Below are 19,666 nucleotides of genomic sequence, written 5' to 3'. Positions count from 1 at the left end.
TGCAGCCTACCATGCTCCTCCGTCCATGGGATTTTCCAGGCAAGAGTACTGGAGTGGGGTGCCATCGCCTTCTCCATATAATCACTTACTAAGAGGCAAAAGATTAGACCTAGTTACTTCTCAGTGAGATGTGAAGCTGTACGATTCTATGATTTCTCCCAGCAGCCAATGTGATATCATTGAAAATTCTCATAATTTTAGAAAATAAAAGACTAGTGAGGGTGCCTGAATCACGCTAGATCTGTCCACTATTAAGATGACTGGTCACAGCCAGGACCTTCACTAATTCATAGACGGTTAGCTCCTCCTGCTTGGCTCAGCAATCTGATATCTTGATTAATCTGACAATGTTTTTCAAAAGAGGGATGGAAGTGAAGAAAGATATCAGGTTGTGTCACTATGGGTGATGACACCCAAGCCTGAAGTTAAAGAGCAAAGGCCTGGAGCTTGTAAAGAAGGCACAGGTCTGTGAGGACCTCCCATTGTAAACAAGGCTAAAATGAGAGCATGTGCATGTACATATGGGTATACACACACACACACACACACACACACACACACACACATACACACACACACACCTGCCTCTTCCTACCTTTCCATTCAAGGTTTCCAAAGATAAAATGACCTAGTTTCATAACCCAGTTTAACCAATCCCACGTGAAGACTCTGTTTCCCTAATCTTATCTCTGAACCAAACTGTGAGGTGAGTGTACCCACTGTTCCATGTTCTACCTGCCTAAAAGAACTCTTTTTCAACTATCAGCATCCAGAGGACAGGAAAGGTGGTCGGGATATAAAGTCTGGGTTCGTTTGCATTGAGGCTCTGTTTTCCACAGCCCTCAGCATTGGAGGAAATTTGCCAATGAGGAAAGAGAAAATGAACAGAAATCAAGGATGCCAGATTGAAAACCAATATAGTTTTTTTAAAGAAAGATTTTGGTGGGTTTTTCACCATTGCTTGGAGAACTGTTTTAGGCAGTGTAATGGGCAAAAGCAAATTACAGAATAGAGGAGACAGAGTGAAGACCCACATCCTATGTTTTCAGCTTTAAGCATAAAAACAAGGAAGAAATCTCCATGTCCAAAATAAGTCTCCATCCCACAAGAGGCATGTGACATTTAAGAGAAGATATGCATTATCTATGCAATAGACTTACTTCAAAGTGGATTGACTCCCCCCCCCCTAAACTGGAAGCTTGGATTCCAGCCCAGGAGATGGGACTATTTTTCCCTTTTAGAGCATTACTCCCTTCCTTTCTAGCAATCTAGCCTGTTTTCCCCAAAACTGGCTTGGCTGATGTTCATGGCATGGTGTCAAAGGGAGCAGCCCTGTAGGTTCTCACCATGAAAGGGGAGAGAGGATGCCACTGGGGTGAATGGGAAGATCAAAAACTGTGCAAGCTTTAAGTCTTAACACAATGTACTGGATTAAGAAGGAAATTTTAAAAGAGTTACTTGGAACTCAATAGCATAAACTCATTGACGTTTCAAACAGGCTTTTGACTTGTGTCTTCCAGTGTCCTTCTGGAACTGGAGATCATCTGAGTGCCCATCGGCTCCCAGAGATGTGTCCCTTTCTTGCTGACTGAACAGAAAAGCTGTAATCAATTCATCCCTGACATCCACCAGACAGTCACTAGGCCAATGATGCTGTGCAGTCCACTGTGAAGAAGATACATATTTCTGCTTTTAGCGGAAAACACTGCTCCTCCCTTCAAAGTGCCTCAAATCGAACTATGACCTAGAATAAGTCAACCCAAAACACAAATTTGGCTCTAAGACAATGCCCTATTGGTAGAGATTTTATGTGGAATAAAAACAGAAAGTAAATAAAATAAACAGAACTAATTCAACCAAACAAATGAGCACAGCCTGGCAGAGAGCAGGAGTCAAGTCTTTGTAGAAAAGAGCCACATTCACCTCAGGTGAAGCCGACTGTCCACTGTAGTCAGTAGAAGACCCCAGCCCCGTGCTGAGGCTGGATCTGTCTGTTCCCCATCATTAAGGCTTCCATCCCTGACATGAATGGAGAGGAGGGTCTGTGTGCAGGTGGCAGGCCCAAAGATTGGCAAAGAGTCATCAAGGAAATGACCCTGTGTGGGGCAGAGAATCTCATAAGTCAAAATAAAATATTTGAGTGAATCACAGCGGAAGAGAAGTTTCCGAACTTCGAGGAACAGACTAAAAATAAGAGATAGTATGCATCACTAAGTAGGGAAATGGGAATATGAAAATGGAACACTTCAAGGAAATTATTAAGTTCACGCACCCAAAGCATAAAAACTGACTCCCGCAACAAGATTTTTCTGGCCGAATGCCGGGGCCCTATAGTCTAATCTCACCTGGGTCTCAGGCACTCCACAAGCAGGCCACTCCTCAAAGCTCTTTGCAAGAGGATGTTTAGGAAACAATCGTGCCCCTTCTGAAGTCTTTGGTACACACTAGAGTCAGAACAGGACTTCCCAGGTGCAATGCAGGAGTCTCAGGTTCAGTCCCTGGGTCAGGAAGATCCCCCGGAGAAGGGAATGGCAACCCACTCCGGTATTCTTGCCTGGAGAATCCTACGGACAGAGGAGCCTGGCAGGCTAGGGTCCACAGGGTCACAAAGACTCATACGTGACTGCGGCAACTGAGCACGCACGCACACAGTCAGAACGGGGCCCGCTGAGATTTCTGCAGTAAGCATAAACTTGGGACTAAGATTGAAATTCCAGGTTCACCTTGATTTGTCTTCAACTTCAGATGCAGCATGGACAGCTTTTGCATCTGTTTTCTCACTGGTGAAAGGAGGAGAGGGGAGGTAACGTAAGTTAGGGGTCATCGTACTACAGGTTTTTGAGATGACTTTCCACCTCTGACCCTCTGAGGCAAAGAGAATCTCAATGTATGAATCAAGGGGGTTGAATGCAAAGCAAAGTGAACTTCCACAGCCCTGCTCCACCCCTGTTAAGCTGGAAGCATCCTCAGCTCTACTGGGGACTCTTATCTCATCCAAGACAAGAAATTGAAGTTCCTCCTTTTTTACCTTTATTTTGAATTTTTTGCCACTCTTCTCATTTGAGAAACTCTTAATGAGAGGCTCCAACCGAAATCAGCACTTAACAATCAGTAACAATACAATGATCATTTTAATGCATTTAGTTCAGAAGAGGGAGCTGATAGGAGAGAGGTGGTTACACTGCTTTTTTGCAGGGAAGCAGACAAGGAGGTGGAATACAGGCAATGGTGGGAGGTCAAGACTAGGAGGGCTACTTTCATACTTTAAAGTTTAGAACAAAGAAAATCCTGGTTTAGCTTTCTGCACAAGCAGGCAAAGCAAAGTGGCATAAATGAAGCTGGTGTGAAGCAATTCGGTTAGTAAAAGCAAAAATTGGGAAGCAAGGGCAAGTCTCAGCAAAAAAAAAAAAAAAAGGCATTTAAATGTTTTTAACAATCTGCTTCTTCCTCTCTTCCGAGAAAAACCTTTTCGATAACTGTAATAAGAACGTGTAGGGTTGGTTGCTGTCTGGCTTCAGCAATATTAGCCCACAATTATGGGGTTTTTCAGAGTCACATCTTGTAACTCCTTCCATATAAGATCTCTAAATAAGCCCTGAGATAAGAGTGTCTTCAGAGAAGGCTTTCAATTTTCCCTCTACTGTTAAACATCCCCAGAGTGTTTCCTGTCACCATGACAATTCATCAGGCCACCAAGATGAAGTGACCGCAACTGAAGGGGCTGAGAGATGAAGGATCAGCTACACACCAGCAGCCTTACTTCCTACTCACTCTTTCTGAACCGTGCACTGCAGCCTCCCACCACCAGCCAAAAATACCATTTTGATGAAATATTAGACCATAGAGCTCTTTACAGTAATCTGGAAAATAACACCTCCTAGTCAAGCTTTGGTTCAGGAAGGACATTTTTTCTAAAAGCATTTTTCTGGTAACTCTTTCCAACATCAAACAGGGATGGAGTGTCCTTCCTCACACCCCTGTGGCACTCTTTGAACCCCACCATGCTTGGTGTCACGGAGAAGGCAATGGCACCCCACTCCAGTACTCTTGCCTGGAAAATCCCATGGACGGAGGAGCCTGGTAGGCTGCAGTCCATGGGGCCGCTAAGAGTCGGACTCAACTGAGTGACTTCACTCTCACTTTTCACTTTCCTGCATTGGAGAAGGAAATGGCAACCCACTCCAGTGTTCTTGCCTGGAGAATCCCAGGGATGGGGCAGCCTGGTGGGCTGCCGTCTGTGGGGTCGCACAGAGTCGGACATGACTGAAGCGACTTAGCAGCAGCAGCAGCATGCTTGGTGTCACTGCCCACATTTTGGTGTCAATGTCTTTTCTGCATTCTAAGCTTCTTAAAAGCAGAAACCATATTCCTCACCCAGAATCCCAAGGAACCAAGCAGGTTCCAGAACAAAGCAGTTACCCCACAAATGGTGATAGATCAATGAATTCATCAGTGACTTAACTTCTGAATAAATAAACCTACTGGCTGTACAGTTTACAAGGACTTTTACACTCACAGCCCCATTTGATCTTAACAACAGCCTTGAAGTCCCCCTGGGAGAGGGGGGGAGAGGGAGAGGTCACCATTGTTCCCATCTATAGATGAGGACACTGCAGCTGAAAGAAATCAAGTGACTTGACTAATGTCACACGAGGGGCAGAGAAATGATTTAATGGATGCGTGTGTGCACACTCAGTCGTGTCTGACCCTTTTGCAACCCCAAGGACTGTAGCCCACCAGGCTCCTCTGTCCGTGGGATTCTCCAGGCAGGAATACTGGAGTGGGGTGCCGTTTCTGATTCCAGGGCATCTTCCTGACCCAAGGATCTAATCCACGTCTCCTGCACTGAAGGCAGATTCTTTACCAATGAGCCACCTGGGAAGCCTGATTTAATGGGTGTTTCTATCTAAATGATGGAAACTCTCTCTCATTAGAATCTTGCACCTCAAATAGAATCCTATGAGTTTGGATCAGAGGATCTAGAACATCATGGATAATAAACTAACATTTTTGGGTCCCTGATTCTTAGCACATCCTCATCATTGGTCCATATATATCCCTTTTTAAATTTAACTTATGTTTGTTTATGTATTTAATTCTTTTAAATCATGTAAGCACTGGTGTCAATATATTCTACATTCTAACCTTTTAGGAGTTTATTAAATGACTGTCCTAGAATAAAGGGAAACTTACAGGAGGGCAAGAGTCTTCCCAAATATTAACTCAACATACACAGGTGTGACCTGAACAGTCAGTTATGACTTAAATTCAGACTGCAATCTTCAAGTTAACAGCTTCCGTAGATGTCTTTTAGATAAAACATTAAAATCAGCTAATATATACAGCAGACTTCATCAAGGAAGAAAGTTTCATTTCAATCAGATTCAGTCTTTTGCCAGGTACTTCATGTATTACATACATTGGTGTGTGTCCAGAATATAAAATAAGGATGTTAGTAAGTGTGTTCTTGGGGAAGAGGAAGAAATATTACAGTATTAAATGATATTAAGTTATGGCATATGTGCCAAAAACAAAATTTAGTTTACAAAGTCATCTCCTCTCTGGCACCCTGCCATGGTCTTTCTTATGGGAGGAAGAGAACATGGATTATTCCCTCTGTTCAACTCAACCAGAAAGGCTAGACAAGATTCATCAGGACCAGACTGGAATAATCTCAGAGCAGCCTCCTCTAGCTTCATATCACTTCTTACATTCCTTTAGGAAGGGACAGGCCTTTCAGTCCATAGTTAGACATGGCTTCAACCAAGAACTTGACTCACCGAAGACTCTCAACAAATGTATTCTAATTGACTTAAGAAACTCACACTGCAATCTTCAATTTAACAGTTTTTATAGATGTCTCTTAGATAAAACATTAAAATCAGTTAATATACAGCAGATGCAAACTATTATATAAAAGAATAGATAAACAACAAGGTTCTACTGTAGGGCACAGGGAACTATATTCAATATCCTGTGAAAAACTGTAATGGAAAAGAACATGAAAGAGGATATATACATATGTATAACTGAGTCACTCTGCCACACAGTAGTAACTGGGCTTCCCCGGTGGCTCAGTGGTAAAGATCCGACCTGCCAATGCAGGAGACACAGGTTCAGTCCTTGGGTCAGGAAGATCCCCTGGAAAGGGAAATGGCAACCCACTCCAGTATTCTTGCCTGGGAAATCCCATTGACAGAGGAGCCTGGAGGGCTACAGTCCTTGGGTTGCAAAGAGTCAGACAAGACTTAGTGACTAAACAATAACAACCACAGTAGAAGTGAACACAACATTGTAAACAAACTAGACTTCAATAAAATAAATTTTTAACAAATCAGCTAATATACCTACCCCACTGATATAAGACCCATTACCTTTGGGTTAGGAGAGGAAACATAGCAAACAGGAGGACATGGAGTGCCTGGAATGTAAAGTGAGGTCATCCTCTCTCAGGAAAAATGAAAAAGGAAAGAAAAGCACCAAAAAAGAAAAAGGCAGCTTGAGCTAAGGAAATCAAACTTGGACTTTACGACTTAGTCTCTAAGAGTAAACTCTGTTCATCGCCAACTTGGCAGGCAGGGACCAATGAAGCATGTGCGCAGAAGTACTTTTTATTTCACAGCTGCAATCCCAGGCAAATAGTGCTTAAAAGGATTCCTGAAGTTTTAAGCCTAGTCTTCAATATGTTTGACTTCATAAAAGAAGCTATGTTCCTGGAAATCTGAAAATGGAGCCGGGGCTTAGATACTCGAAGATGGGTCAGTGAACAATACTGAAAATGATCAAGTCTTGTCGGGAGCTACAGGAATCTTGAGAATGAGAAAGACACACATGCAGTGAAATGACGTTTACATGAAAACGCCGACACCTACGCTCCAGTCCAGAGTCGCTCTGGGCTCCTTCGATGGACCGTTTGCAACAGGTAGGCTGAGGGGATGCGCAGGAGCCAAGTGCTGCAGGCCTGCCCGAGAGATTGCTTTCCTGCAGCAAGAAGGAAAAAAAAAAAAAAAAAACACAAAAACCAACATCAGAATGTAATACAGAGCTGAAAAATTCCCGTGGGGTAGAAACGATGCCTGAGTTAATCTTGCATGTATGAAAACCTTTGCAAATGTACTGGAATCTCTAAAGTGCATGGTAGGAACCAAGGGTGGCAGGTCTCAAAAGACAGGAAGATTGAGGGGGCCGCCTTAGGGACATTCAGGGAAGACAGCAGAATGCAGGTCTCTGTTTGCAGAAAAAGACCTAAGGTTGAAGTGGTCACAGTCCTTGGACAATTTTAAAGCTGCCAGAGACTAAAAGCAAGTAAAGCAGGTTTGTGAGGTCTTTGATTAAAATTCCTTCATTTCCCCGCAAAGAGCTCTCCAAGCTGGTCACCACCCCCAAGTTCACTGTTACATATCTCAAGAACATCCTCCCTTGCCCTTGCAGAGGATGTCTACAGTTGACTTGAGGTTCTAAGCAGGAAAAGACTAATTTGTATCCTGGAAATCACACAATGCAAAACCAATATTTTATCAAAATCTGGGGTAAGATAATTCCAAAACACATTGGTTGGATTTTAGGTTTGTTGAGTGGAACATCACAGAATTCGGGTCAGAAAGGAAGGATGGAATCACGAGAGGTTGAGAAAGTCAAGACTGACCTAGGCAAAGATAAGACATAAAAGGAGTTGCTTTAGCAAGCAAACATGCCTACTGCTGAGCAAAGGGGAGGGAGGAGATAAGGGTAGAGTGGAGAGAATGAGGAGAGCAAGATAAAGGAAGAAAGCAGGGATCACCCACGGAGAGCTTGTGGTTCCATCATGAATAATAGAAGGCCAATTTCTGAACAGCTCCATCAGAAATGTCAGACAATGGTCTCGAGCTTAAACAGGAGTGCTGATCTGTGGCTTAACTAAGTGGCTCCCTGGAAGGGAGAGGAGCAGTCCTCTCTGGGAGTGTCCATACGTGCTCTGAGAACAACCTGAACTAGAATAAGGGGTGCCTTGTGATGCTGCAGCTCTGAGTTCTGAGTCTGGGGTGGGCTTTGGGCAGGGGTTGGGAGGGCAGGAATCTGAGCTTCCACATGCTTCCTAGGTGCTTCTTTCTGTCTCTAACAGCTTCACACTGCTCTACGGGAGCATGGAAGGATTTTAATCTAAAATGGAACTAGACACTATGAAATGGAGAATCTCCCACATGTGCCCTCAGGCAAACAAAACGTAAGTGCTAAGAGACTGATTTCCAGTAAATGCCTGATTTCCAGGAGACAGATGCTTATCCCTCCAACACAGAATATCTGCCAAGCATCTCTCCCCATCCTCAAGCCAATGAGCTTGCTGCTTAGAGTCTGTCTGGGCTCTCACTGCTTTACTCTCTTTGACCATAAGGACACTGCATCCCAAAGTATCAGGAGACTTGCCCACAGCTTGCTATAGTCTGCGTGTCCCACACTGCACTTCCTCTGCTGACTGCGTGTGTACTCAGTCGCTTCAGTCGTGTCCAACTCTTTGCAACCCTATGAACTGTAGCCGCCCCCCCCCCCCGCCCAGGCTCCTCTGTCCGTGGGATTCTCCAGGCAAGAATACTGGACTGGGTTGCTGTGCCCCCTCTTCAGGGGATCTTCTGACCCGAGGATGGAACCCGTGCCTCCTGCATCTCCTGTTCTATCCCAGGCAGATTCTTTACCACTGAGCCACTCAGGGAAGCCCCACTTCCTCTGCTATTCCTATATAAACTCAGTATCTGGTCATTCAAGCTCGTTTCAGTTCACTTCCTTATTTAGGTGGATAGAACAAGTAGCTTGAGCAGGTGAGAGGCACTGAGTACCCCAGGCCTATCCAGGAGGAGGAAATCAGCAACCACTTCATTGCTCACTTGACACCCCCATAGCTCCCTGCAGCCTGTCTCACAAGACATGAACAAGACTGAAGGAACCTGCCACCTCTGACACTGGACCTGCAGATGCACCAAGTCCCCAGGGAGGCCCAGATCCTCATACAGAGGAGCAAGGCGACACACGACAGTAAGATGGGATCCCATTACAGCCCAGCAGAATCTTGCTAATGACAGATGATCTCCCTGTACTGTTCACTGACCTCTGCAAGCTCCACCCAGTCACATCATTTGTAAAGGTGAGCAAGGTGAACAGCAGCCCCCAAACCCAAGGAAAGGCTGAGCAGACTCCAGAAAAGAAGCCAGTCAGTCATCAAGGATCAAGTATGTCTGAGAGTTCAGCCAGTGTCCAGCCTTCTTCACCCATCCTTCTTCATCTCCTCCTTCCCCTCACTCCATTATATATTCCATTTTGTTGAGCCATAAGGAAAGAATACTGGAAGATTCTTCTTCTTCTCCTCCTTCTCCTTCCCCCTCCTTCTTCTCCTTCCTTTTTTCCTCTCTTTCTCTTATATTCCTACACAGGAAGTCCCAGAAACACTGGACAGGGCTTCAGTAATTGAAAGTGATCATATCAAGCTTGCCAGCAGCCTACAGAAGCTCCCACTGGGCAGCAAGGAATGTACTTGCTTTACATAAGCCTCCCAAAGCAGTCATCACACATATGTAGGCCTTTAACGAAGACAGTCCGATGACACAATATTTTTTCCCTCACTTTCATCAAGGCAAATAAGGAATAACATCAATTTTGGCCCCTGACTCCAAAGTATATTCCATTTTCTTGAGCCAGAAGAAAAGAATACTAGAAGACTCTTATATGGTGAGACTTCACTTCCTCCCCCAGGCATTTTTTCCTCCAGCTGAGTTCAAAGACTGTCTTTAGCATTTTTCATTACGACTTTTCTCTGATTTACCCTGTATGGTGATTCTCAGTCACAGTTTTTATCACAAGAAAGTCAGATCTCTGTGGAGTCAACATCTACAGGCTCCACTTTTGATTCCCTAACAGTTATCACAATCTAACTTTTAAGTGTTCTGGCCAAAAAAAAAAAAAAGAAAATGGTGCCTAAACACAAAGTCTTAGGACAGCTGAAGAATTCCTGAATTTCAAGTGAATGAGAAAAACACAGATCCTTCATTTTTTCATGAATGGCCACAGAGAGTTTTGATCAGAAAATAGAAAGAAGAGAGGAAATAAAATTCTATTATCACAGAGGAAACCATAGGACAAATGAGGACAAATGAGTTTAACTCATCAGAAGCTGGACCCCCCAAAACCTGATTATTTTTGCTAATGAGGACTGCCAGCAAATTGCTCAGAGAGTAAAATTAGGATGCGAGGGATACATATGTCTCTAGAAGATCAATGTGGTTATAAGGTAAGAGACAAACTAACGTTTAACCCTGGATGCGTGGCTGCATGTCTCTCACTCGTGTCCGACTCTTTGCAACCCCATGGACTGTAGACCACCAGGCTCCTCTATTCGTGGGATTTCCCAGGCAAGAATACTGGCATGGGTTGGCATCTCCTTCTCCAGGAGGTTTTCTGGACCCAGGAATCAAACCCACATCTCCTGCACTGCCAGGCAGATTCTTTACTACCGCGCCACCTTGGAAGCCCTAACCCCGGATAAGCCCAGCAATGAAACCTCAGTCAAATCACACTTTCACCCAGCCTGTGAATACAAATGATTAAGGGCTTTTGTTGATTATTCCCCATTATGGATGCAAATTTAAGGTTGGCTTTTTTGTAACATTAATAGAAGAAAATTGTATATCTACCACACATAAAAACATTAATTAGGGGGGAAATAAATAAGAAACTTCAAAGTGGCTGCCAGTTAGTAACTGTAAATGGGCCTCACAAAAGGATATTACATAAGAGAGAGAACAGGAAAAATATATAGAGGTAATAAAGGGGGTGGGAGGTAACTTCTGATTATAGCTTCCCATTCTTCCAAATAACCATGGGAGAAAAAGCCTTTTTTCCCAATAGTTCGTACATGTATACATACTTTGTTCCAAAATAAGAAAGCAATTTCATTATTTCTCAGACCTCAGATAACATTAGTATAAGTGATTTTTCTATTTGGATTCATCTTGGTTGCAAAAGATGACATTTAAGAATCTGATAGAATTTGATGTGTGTTGAGGGGGTTTATGCTGCAGTTTACTACAATTAAAAAAAAAACTCAATGGAGTTTCAATTTTCATTCTTTCCTCCTGCTCAGAATCCTCCCAAACCCACAGTAAGTAAAACCATGAAATGTCAATAATTCTTTCTATTAACTTTACAAGAATATTTTGTCAGGTGATGACTATAATGGCAAAAGAGTCTTTGAAAAGGAGAAGTGTGATATTAATGGTGAAACAGATACAAAACCAAAGTGTTCTAAAATGCAGTTTCAGGCACACAAAGTCACAGTTGATGTCAATTACCTGCCATGAAAAACCGTGAACATATTTAAAGTACAAAAACCATCATACATTTTAAATAGCATTCTATTATTTCCTTCACTTCATTCAATAAGACTATAAACTCCTAAAGGACAGGGCTCAATTCATCTACTAATCTTATTATGTTCTAGCCTGGGGTAGACACAGCATATATTCAATAAATGCTTTCTGAGTTAATGAATGAACTTGACCAAGAAGCTAAGCCAAACAGCTTGCTGATTAGATCAAGGGTTGAGAAATCTGATTAGGATGATTTGAATTATATCCCAGGCCTTCCATTTCAGTGATATTCTTTCCTGAGAAAGCCAAAAATCCCTCAAAGAAGCTCTTTAAAGATAAAGGCAACGAGAGGGAGAATCCAGTGTTAAGAAGCCTAAGAGACCTCGAAACGGCTTCGTGGTCAACATTAAAATGGAATCTTTTGCTACAGCATTTGTAAAGGGCATACGATAGTCAATATTTTCTTAATGCAAATTATTGAAATAAACATGCAGCATGTACTCTTCATAAAGAGAAAGGATTTTTTTTTTTAATTTATGGGAAAACATGTAAGTGGTTTTTACTGGGCCAGAATCCTTTGTAATTATCCATTCTGCAAATTTCTCTTGGTTCAGGTTGGTTCTCCTGTTCTTCCAGGTTGATGTGGCTCCCAGAATTGATCCATCCCCCTCTTGCAAATTCCCTCTCTGAGTGATGCCACCTGCAGGGACAGAATGAGGAGCCCAACTCCTGGGAGGAGAAGCGCCAAAGAGTTAGGAGGTCTCCTTAGCCAGGAAGTCTCTTAAGACAGGGACTCATGCCCTTGTTCTAGAAAAGGAACCAGCTGCCTCAAAAGTTATTCTGTACCTCGGTTTAATTCCCCAAGTACCTTAAGCAAAATCTTAATTATGGTACATGTTGGTGTTTTCCCTCCATTAATTGCACTAACTTTGCCTGTGCTCACAGCAGCCCACAGTGCTTCTTGGTTGATCCAGACAAACTGCCTGTCATGTTAAGGGGAGTCTACTCAATAAAAAAAATTGTCTCAAACCCACACAAATTTCAGATATCTTCCCAGAGATTTATATAGAGGAAAAAACTGTGTAATTATTTGAGCCTAAACCTTAATTCATTTTAATATGAAAACAGAGTATTTTCTGACCATCTTAACATCTATTAACATTTTCAGGAATATAATTATTACTGAAACAAGGTTGGATTTAGGTACCTAAGGGTTGAAAGGCATTTAGAAAATCACCACTGGTGTTGAATCTTCAATATGTTATACGTGGATGACTCTACACTGGTATCTGTTACTTTCACAGTGATTCTCAACCTTTGCCTATGATGGGACTTGGAGAATCAGTCTACTTAAAGGCCTTCCAGGTATTTCTAACATGAATTGTGAGCTGAGAACTACTGTTCTATATAAAGGTGTGTGCATCTGACCACTTCATTATGTCTGCTAATGTGACTAAGCCCCAGCATTTATATACTGAAATACATTTATTCATTCACCAATGTATTTACTACTGAATGTCTATTTCATACCAACCACTGTTCTAGATGTTTAAGATACATGAGTGAAATAAGCACACACAAACTGTTGCCTTTGTGAAGCTTCTAGCAGGAAATATATTTTGCCAGGCACTGCTTCATTTTACATTCCTTATATATCCCTCACGAGGCAGGTACTTTTATTATCCCCTAATTTACAATTAAAAAAATTATAGCACAGAATGGTTAAGCTACGTGTCCAAGATCACACAGATGGGAAGAGGTTCAAGTGAGATTTGAATCCAGGCATCTTACTTAACCATGTACATACTTAACCATGACCCAAACCCACGCTTACATGAAAGGGTGACAGCACACACTTACACAGCAAAAGAGACATATGACAAATCAGCCTCTTGCCATGCTACTTTTGTAATTGTTGCAGTGATAAGTGTCTGATCTCTATAAGAATGCAAGCTTTCAGAGAGAGGCCGATTAGAGAGACATTCGATCACACGGGTTGAGAACACACCCTACCTCACCCATCACCAAGTTGCGTGACCTCTCTTAGCCTTTTCTTGTATTTCAAATCAGAACAATGTTATCCAACTCAGAGAGTAGCTCTGGCCATTTTCTTAAATGTGTGCGGGATGCCTGGCACATGACAAGCACGATAAATAGTCACGGCTATTACCGGTCTTACATATGCATCAGCCATCCTCACAAGCATCCAGCCAAGACGAGGTATATGGTAAATCTCTGAATAAATATGTGCTTTTTATTCGATTGCTCTCAAATATTCCAAGTTCCCTGGACACTGCTGTTCCTTCGATAAACATTTAACAAGCTTCTATTATGTGTCAGGCAGTTCAAAGGGGTTATTCAAACAGATTCTTCTTCCAGTCATCGTAAATAATTCCACGGTTGCCAAAGGAATGAATCACTTTTCTTCCCTGGCTTGCCTAACTGCCTAGAGCAAAATTAAGAAGCACCACACACTCCCCTCAGACAAATTTACCAACATATTAAAAAAAAAAACGCAATCCAAGTGACATCGGAAGTATTAAATGATATTCATGTAAATGACTGCAATACCAAAAGGCAACTGTTTGTTTGTTTAATCTGTAAAGCAGACTGGCTGCTACATGCCCCTGGGAACTTGGGAACCCACTGTTGGGATTTATTTCCCCAGCCTAGTTCGTCGTCAGCACATTCCTAGAGCAGTGCTGGCATGAGGTTGGTGTGCAATGCGTCAATGATGTGGACATGACATTCTTAATGTTAATGACATTCTTCTCCTTAAGATATCAGTTGAGGTAATCCCTGGGGATGGATAAAAAGTAATCATACTATTTGGGGTTGAATTGTGTTCCTGCATCAAATTCATCTGATGAAGGCCTAATCCCCAGGACACACCAGAATGGGACTTTAATTGGAGAGAAGGTCTTTACAGCGATAAACAAGTTAAAAGAGGGAATTAGAATGGGCCCTAATCCAATACGACTGAGGTCCTTATGGAAGAGATGATTTGGATAGATACACACATAAGGAGAACACCATGTGAAAATAAAGGCGGAGATCCAGGGATGTGTGTATGAGCCAAAGAAGGCCAAGAACTGCCAGAAAACCACAGCACCTAGAGGAGCGGGGCCTAGACCACATTCTCCCTCACAGCGTCAGAAGGAATCAACCAGCTGATCTTAAACTTTCAGCCTCCAGAACTGTGAAACAATAAATTCCTATTGTTTAAAACAGTGTTTGGTACTTTGTTAATGACAACTCTAGCAAATATACATGCTTTAATAGCAAATACACTTCAAAGCTGGATCCACAATCTTGATTTAGTATGACAGGGTTTTCCAGTTTAGTTCAGTTGCTCAGTCATGTCCAACTCTTTGCAACCCCATGGACTATAGCATGCCAGGCCTCCCTGTCCATCACCAACTCCAGGAGTTTACTCAAACTCATGTCCATTGAGTTGGTGATGCTATCCAACCATCTCATCCTCTGTCGTTCCCTTCTGCCCCCGCTTTCAATCTTTCCCAGCATCAGGGTCTTTTCAAATGAGTCAGTTCTTCACATCAGGTGGCCAAAGTATTAGAGTTTCAGCTTCAACATAATTCCTTCCAATGAACACCCAGGACTGATCTCCTTTAGAATGGACTGGTTGGATCTCCTTGCAGCCCAAGGGACTCGCAAGAGTCTTCTCCAACACCACAGTTCAAAAGCATCAATTCTTCGGCAGTCAGCTTTCTTCACAGTCCAGCTTTCACATCCATACATGACTACTGGAAAAATCATAGCCTTGACAAGACGGACCTTTGTTGGCAAAGTAATGTCTCTGCTTTTTAATATGCTGTCTAGGTTGGTCATAACTTTCCTTCCAAGGAGTAAGCGTTTTTTAATTTCATGGCTGCAATCACCATCTGCAATAATTTTGGAGCCCCCAAAAATAAAGTCAGCCACTGTCTCCAGTGTTTCCCCATCTATTTGCCATGAAGTGATGGGACTGGATGCCATGATCTTAATTTTCTGAATGTTGAGCTTTAAGCCAACTGTTTCACTTTCCTCTTTCACTTTCATCAAGAGGCTCTTTAGTTCTTCTTCGCTTTATGCCATAAGGGTGGTGTCATCTGCATATCTGAAGTTATTGATATTTCTTCCAGCAATCTTGATTCCAGCTTGTGCTTCATCCAATCCAGCATTTCTCATGATGTACTCTGCATATAAGTTAAATAAGCACGGTGACAATATAGAACCTTGACATACTCCTTTCTGGATTTGGAACCAGTCTGTTATTCCATGTCCAGTTCTAACAGTTGCTTCCTGACCTGCATACCGATTTCTCAGGTGGTCTGGTATTTCTATCTCTTTCAGAATTTCCCACAGTTTATTGCGATCCACACAGTCAAAGGCTTTGGAGAAGTCAACTCCAAAATGTTGACTTCTGTCCCCATGAAATGCTGGGTACTTTTCAATCATAATTCTACCCTTCAGAAACTAATAATACTTCAGAAACACACTCCTATGAAAAATCAGTGTTAAGAACAACAGTCTCACACAGACAGTGAGCATCTGATAAAGTTCTATTTGATTCAACAATGAAGTAATGAACAGAGGAGACAAATGCAAAAACCAAAGTCTGTATAAGAAACTGGGTATGACAAACTGATTATTTTTAATAATCAGGAAGAAAGTGCCTAAAAAGACTTCTAACTCTGCTATAACAATAGATAACTTTCTACAAGTTAATAAGACCTCAGCCCCTGTGACATTAACCTCTCTTTGGTCTATAAAATCATGACACATCAGCCTTTCACAGGTCAACCTCTAACTTTTTATGGGGATATAAACTGCCAGCACCTCTATCATTTGTGGATAATTAATCAAATATACAGAGAGAACAAAAATATAATACCCCAGAATATCAGGTAAGATTCACATAACTAAGAAGCAAGGTTCTACTTCTTTTGGAGCAGGCTAATTAGAATATATATGCTCTAGTAAAATAACATTTTAAAAAATCAAACAATAACCTTTTTCCATTGTCAGAATTTAGGATAACTTTATATTCCCTACGCACGGTTCAAACTACAAATTAGAATTTGTTGTGTTGCTGTTGTTGGTATTTCCCTCATGGCTCAGTGGTAAAGAATCTGGCTGCAGTGTAGGAGACGTGGGTTCAATCCCTGGATCAGGAAGATCCCCTGGAGAAGGAAACAGCAGCCCACTCCAGTATTCTTGTCTGGGAAATCCCCTGGAGAGAGGAGCCTCTGGAGAGAGGCAGGCTACTCATGGTTTAAACTATTAATTAGAATTTGCTGTGTAGCTTTATATGTCTAGAATATTTTGGAAAATTTCATAAAATATATGATCTTACTCTCCAAACAACAATAATAATAGCAATCTGCTAGATACCCAGTATGCCTTGGACATTATTTTAATGGTTTTCTCTGAGGCTAGAAGCAGATGCTTGCAAGTTTACTAGAGAGCTTGTTGGGGAGTGAGGGGAGCAGGACTGGCAAAGTAAGAAGTTGAACTGTGATGCAATTAGAGACTTTGGTTAATCCCACATAACAATTTGGAGCTGGAATGCCCTTCAGAGCTGTCCCAATTTCAGGCAGAGACGCGACTTTGAACCTCCACATCAATCAGTCATTGGGTGCAGGCAGCCCCCTGGCCAAGCATAACATGGTCAAGAGACTCTCTTACATTGAGGAAATGCCTGGGGAGGGGCTCAGCTGCAGACTCTCGGCAGCCAGTGCTCCTGGAAGCTGAAAAAAATAAGCACCTTGGTCCTGAGGCACGGGGGCAGCAACCCACAAAATCCACCACACACCTCTCTAATACTCACAACAAACTAGGAAATGGATCATTTTATTATGCCCATTTTACTGATGGAACAACTAACATGAGAAAGTTTAAGGAAATTATAAAAGCCATTCAGCTCAGAAGTAATGAGGCCAAGACTAAAGCCCAGATGTCTGGCTCCAATGGCTCCACCCATCTGCATTCCCTCTGAAAGGGAGGAGGGAAGGGAAGGAAAGGCATAGAAGGAGAGAGAAGGATGGACAAGATGGTACAGGGGCTGGGCAGACAGTGGCTTGAAGCGACCCATGAGATGCTCTGGTGTGTGGAGGGCAGAAGGGCATTTTAAGGACACAGTCTAATGTCCAACTGGAAGTTGAGCTGCTGGCATGGAAATGCCCCTCCCCTGTATTTCCCACCTGCTCTTATGTCTTCAGGAAAGCCTACTCCTAGCTTAAAGGCAGTTGGGTTTTATGAATGTGAAAACTGAAGACGAGGCTGAATTTTACATCTAGGTCAATGAATATAGAATAGACTGCCTACTGGGATAGAAAGATAATCCGAAATTGAACAAATTTAGAAAAAGCATGAGCCTCGGAACAGAAATAACCTTACGATCGTAAGCCCTTTGGGAAACCACAGAATTTAGGGGAAAGAATTTAGATTTCTGTGGAGTTGTTCCCAGTAAAACTGGCAACAGGAATTGTTTATCTTTAGAGCTGTCCCTTCCCTGCTTCCAGGCTAGGACACTTTCCGAGTGCCTTCAGTTTCTCGTCACTCCCGGCACCTTTGCTGCTACCACCACAATCTTGTTCAGCCAGTAATGTCACATAAGAGATAATACAACACAGCTTCGTCAACTGAAAACAGTTTAGGACATGTCCCTAAGAAGGGTGTCGATAAGAGACCCGTCTTATCAAAGCTATGATTTTTCCAGTAGTCATGTATAGACGCGTGAGTTGGACCATTAAGAAAACTGAGTGCTGAAGAATTGACGCTTTTGAACTGTGGTGTTGGAGAAGACTCTTGAGAGTCCCTTGAACTGCAAGGAGATCAAACCAGTCAATCCTAAAGGAAATCAGTCCCAAATATTCATTGGAAGTACTGATGCTAAAGCTGAAGCTCCAATACTTTGGCCACCTGATGTGAAGAGCTGACTCATTGGAAAAGACCCTGATGCTGGGAAAGATTGAGGGCAGGAGAAGGGGGTGATAGAGGATGAAACAGTTGGACGGCACCATGGACTCAATGGACATGAGTTTGAGCAAATTCCAGGAGATTGTGAAGGACAGGGAAGCCTGGTGTGCTGAAGTCCATGGCAAAAGGTTGGACACGACTGAGCAACTGAACTGAACTGAAGAGACTCGTGAAAATGCAAAAACCTTCATGATCCAAAAGAATGGAGTCAAATGATATTCAAAGTGGTCAAAATAATTTCCCTAAGCTACAACCCAAAATACTGCAAAATAGATGGGTGGAGGGTGGGTTTAGAGGCAGCAACCTACTGCTTACTTTGAAACCAATCCTAGGATGATGCTAGGTTTACAGAGAGGCTTAAGAATGTAGCTGTCTTCTCAACTGGTATCAGGGAGAGAACGTTCCTGGTCATAAAGAAAGCTCACTTCAGATAATTTAGACAAAAAGACTTTCATAAAGGAATTATTTTAAAGTAAAATTATGAGGACTTCTCTGGTGATCCATGGTTAAGAATCTGCCTTCTAATGCAGAGAACTGGGGTTCAATCCTTGATCAGAGAATTAAGACCCCACATGCTGTAAAGCAACGAAGCCCATGTGCCACAACCACTAAAGCCTGTGCACTCTGGAGCCCATGCAACACAACTAGAGAGCTCGTGTGCCACAGTGAAAGATCCCAAGTGCCGCAACCAAGACCCAGTGCAGCCAAACAAATAAATATTGTAAAAGGAAGGTTAGGGAGCAAACCACTCCCTGAACTCAAGACTTACAAAAAAGCTCAAGACCCCAGAGCATGTGGTATTGAAGAAAAGAGATGTCAAGGTACCCAGAGACTAGACACCAGGTGAATGTTTGAATGGTGCAATAAACCACAATCAGTAACAAATCAGTGTATATCTCAGCCTTCTCTTTAGCAGACAAAGGAAGTCCATGATCATCAATCTCTTCTCACATTTCTTATTTTCAAATCTGTTAGTCACATTTTCAACTCTACCAGGCTTTGTCTGAAATCAGCTTGGCTCTTTACTGCATCTCTGGGTCCAACGTAGAGAGCAAAATACCTCATTTGAGGTCAAATAACTAGTCAGTGGTGGAGCCAGGAACAGAAATCAGGCCTCACCTCAGCCCAGCCAATCTACATTATCACTGTATGGCTATCATCCATCCCACTCAGTTTGGCTTACATGTGTACATGTTCTCTCCATTTTTCCTGCCCGACACCCCCAGCAACTAATTCATCACCACCCAGATCTTCATGCTTCATATGTGTCCTTTGGGACTAACAAAAAAGAAAAAAAGTGAAAGTGTTAGTCACTCACTTCCAACTCTTTGCGACCCCATGGACTATAGCCC

At 42.5% G+C, this 19,666-nt stretch overlaps 1 protein-coding gene across 2 annotated transcripts in view; it reads right to left on the bottom strand.

The window, feature by feature from the left end:
- Positions 1–19,666, bottom strand: part of DGKI (diacylglycerol kinase iota) — a 517,513-nt gene that overhangs the window by 323,405 nt on the left and 174,442 nt on the right. For both annotated transcript variants that reach the window (XM_027538894.1, XM_027538896.1), the window contains exon 2: positions 6,873–6,981. In XM_027538894.1, the coding sequence (XP_027394695.1) occupies positions 6,873–6,981 (109 nt within the window). The remainder of the gene's footprint in view (positions 1–6,872; positions 6,982–19,666) is intronic.

Source organism: Bos indicus x Bos taurus, chromosome 4 (genome assembly GCF_003369695.1).
Source record: "Bos indicus x Bos taurus breed Angus x Brahman F1 hybrid chromosome 4, Bos_hybrid_MaternalHap_v2.0, whole genome shotgun sequence".
Classification (NCBI taxonomy): Eukaryota; Metazoa; Chordata; class Mammalia; order Artiodactyla; family Bovidae; genus Bos; species Bos indicus x Bos taurus.
The sequence above is the reverse complement of the archived record's forward strand: the minus strand, read 5'-3'. Positions and strand labels throughout refer to the sequence as shown.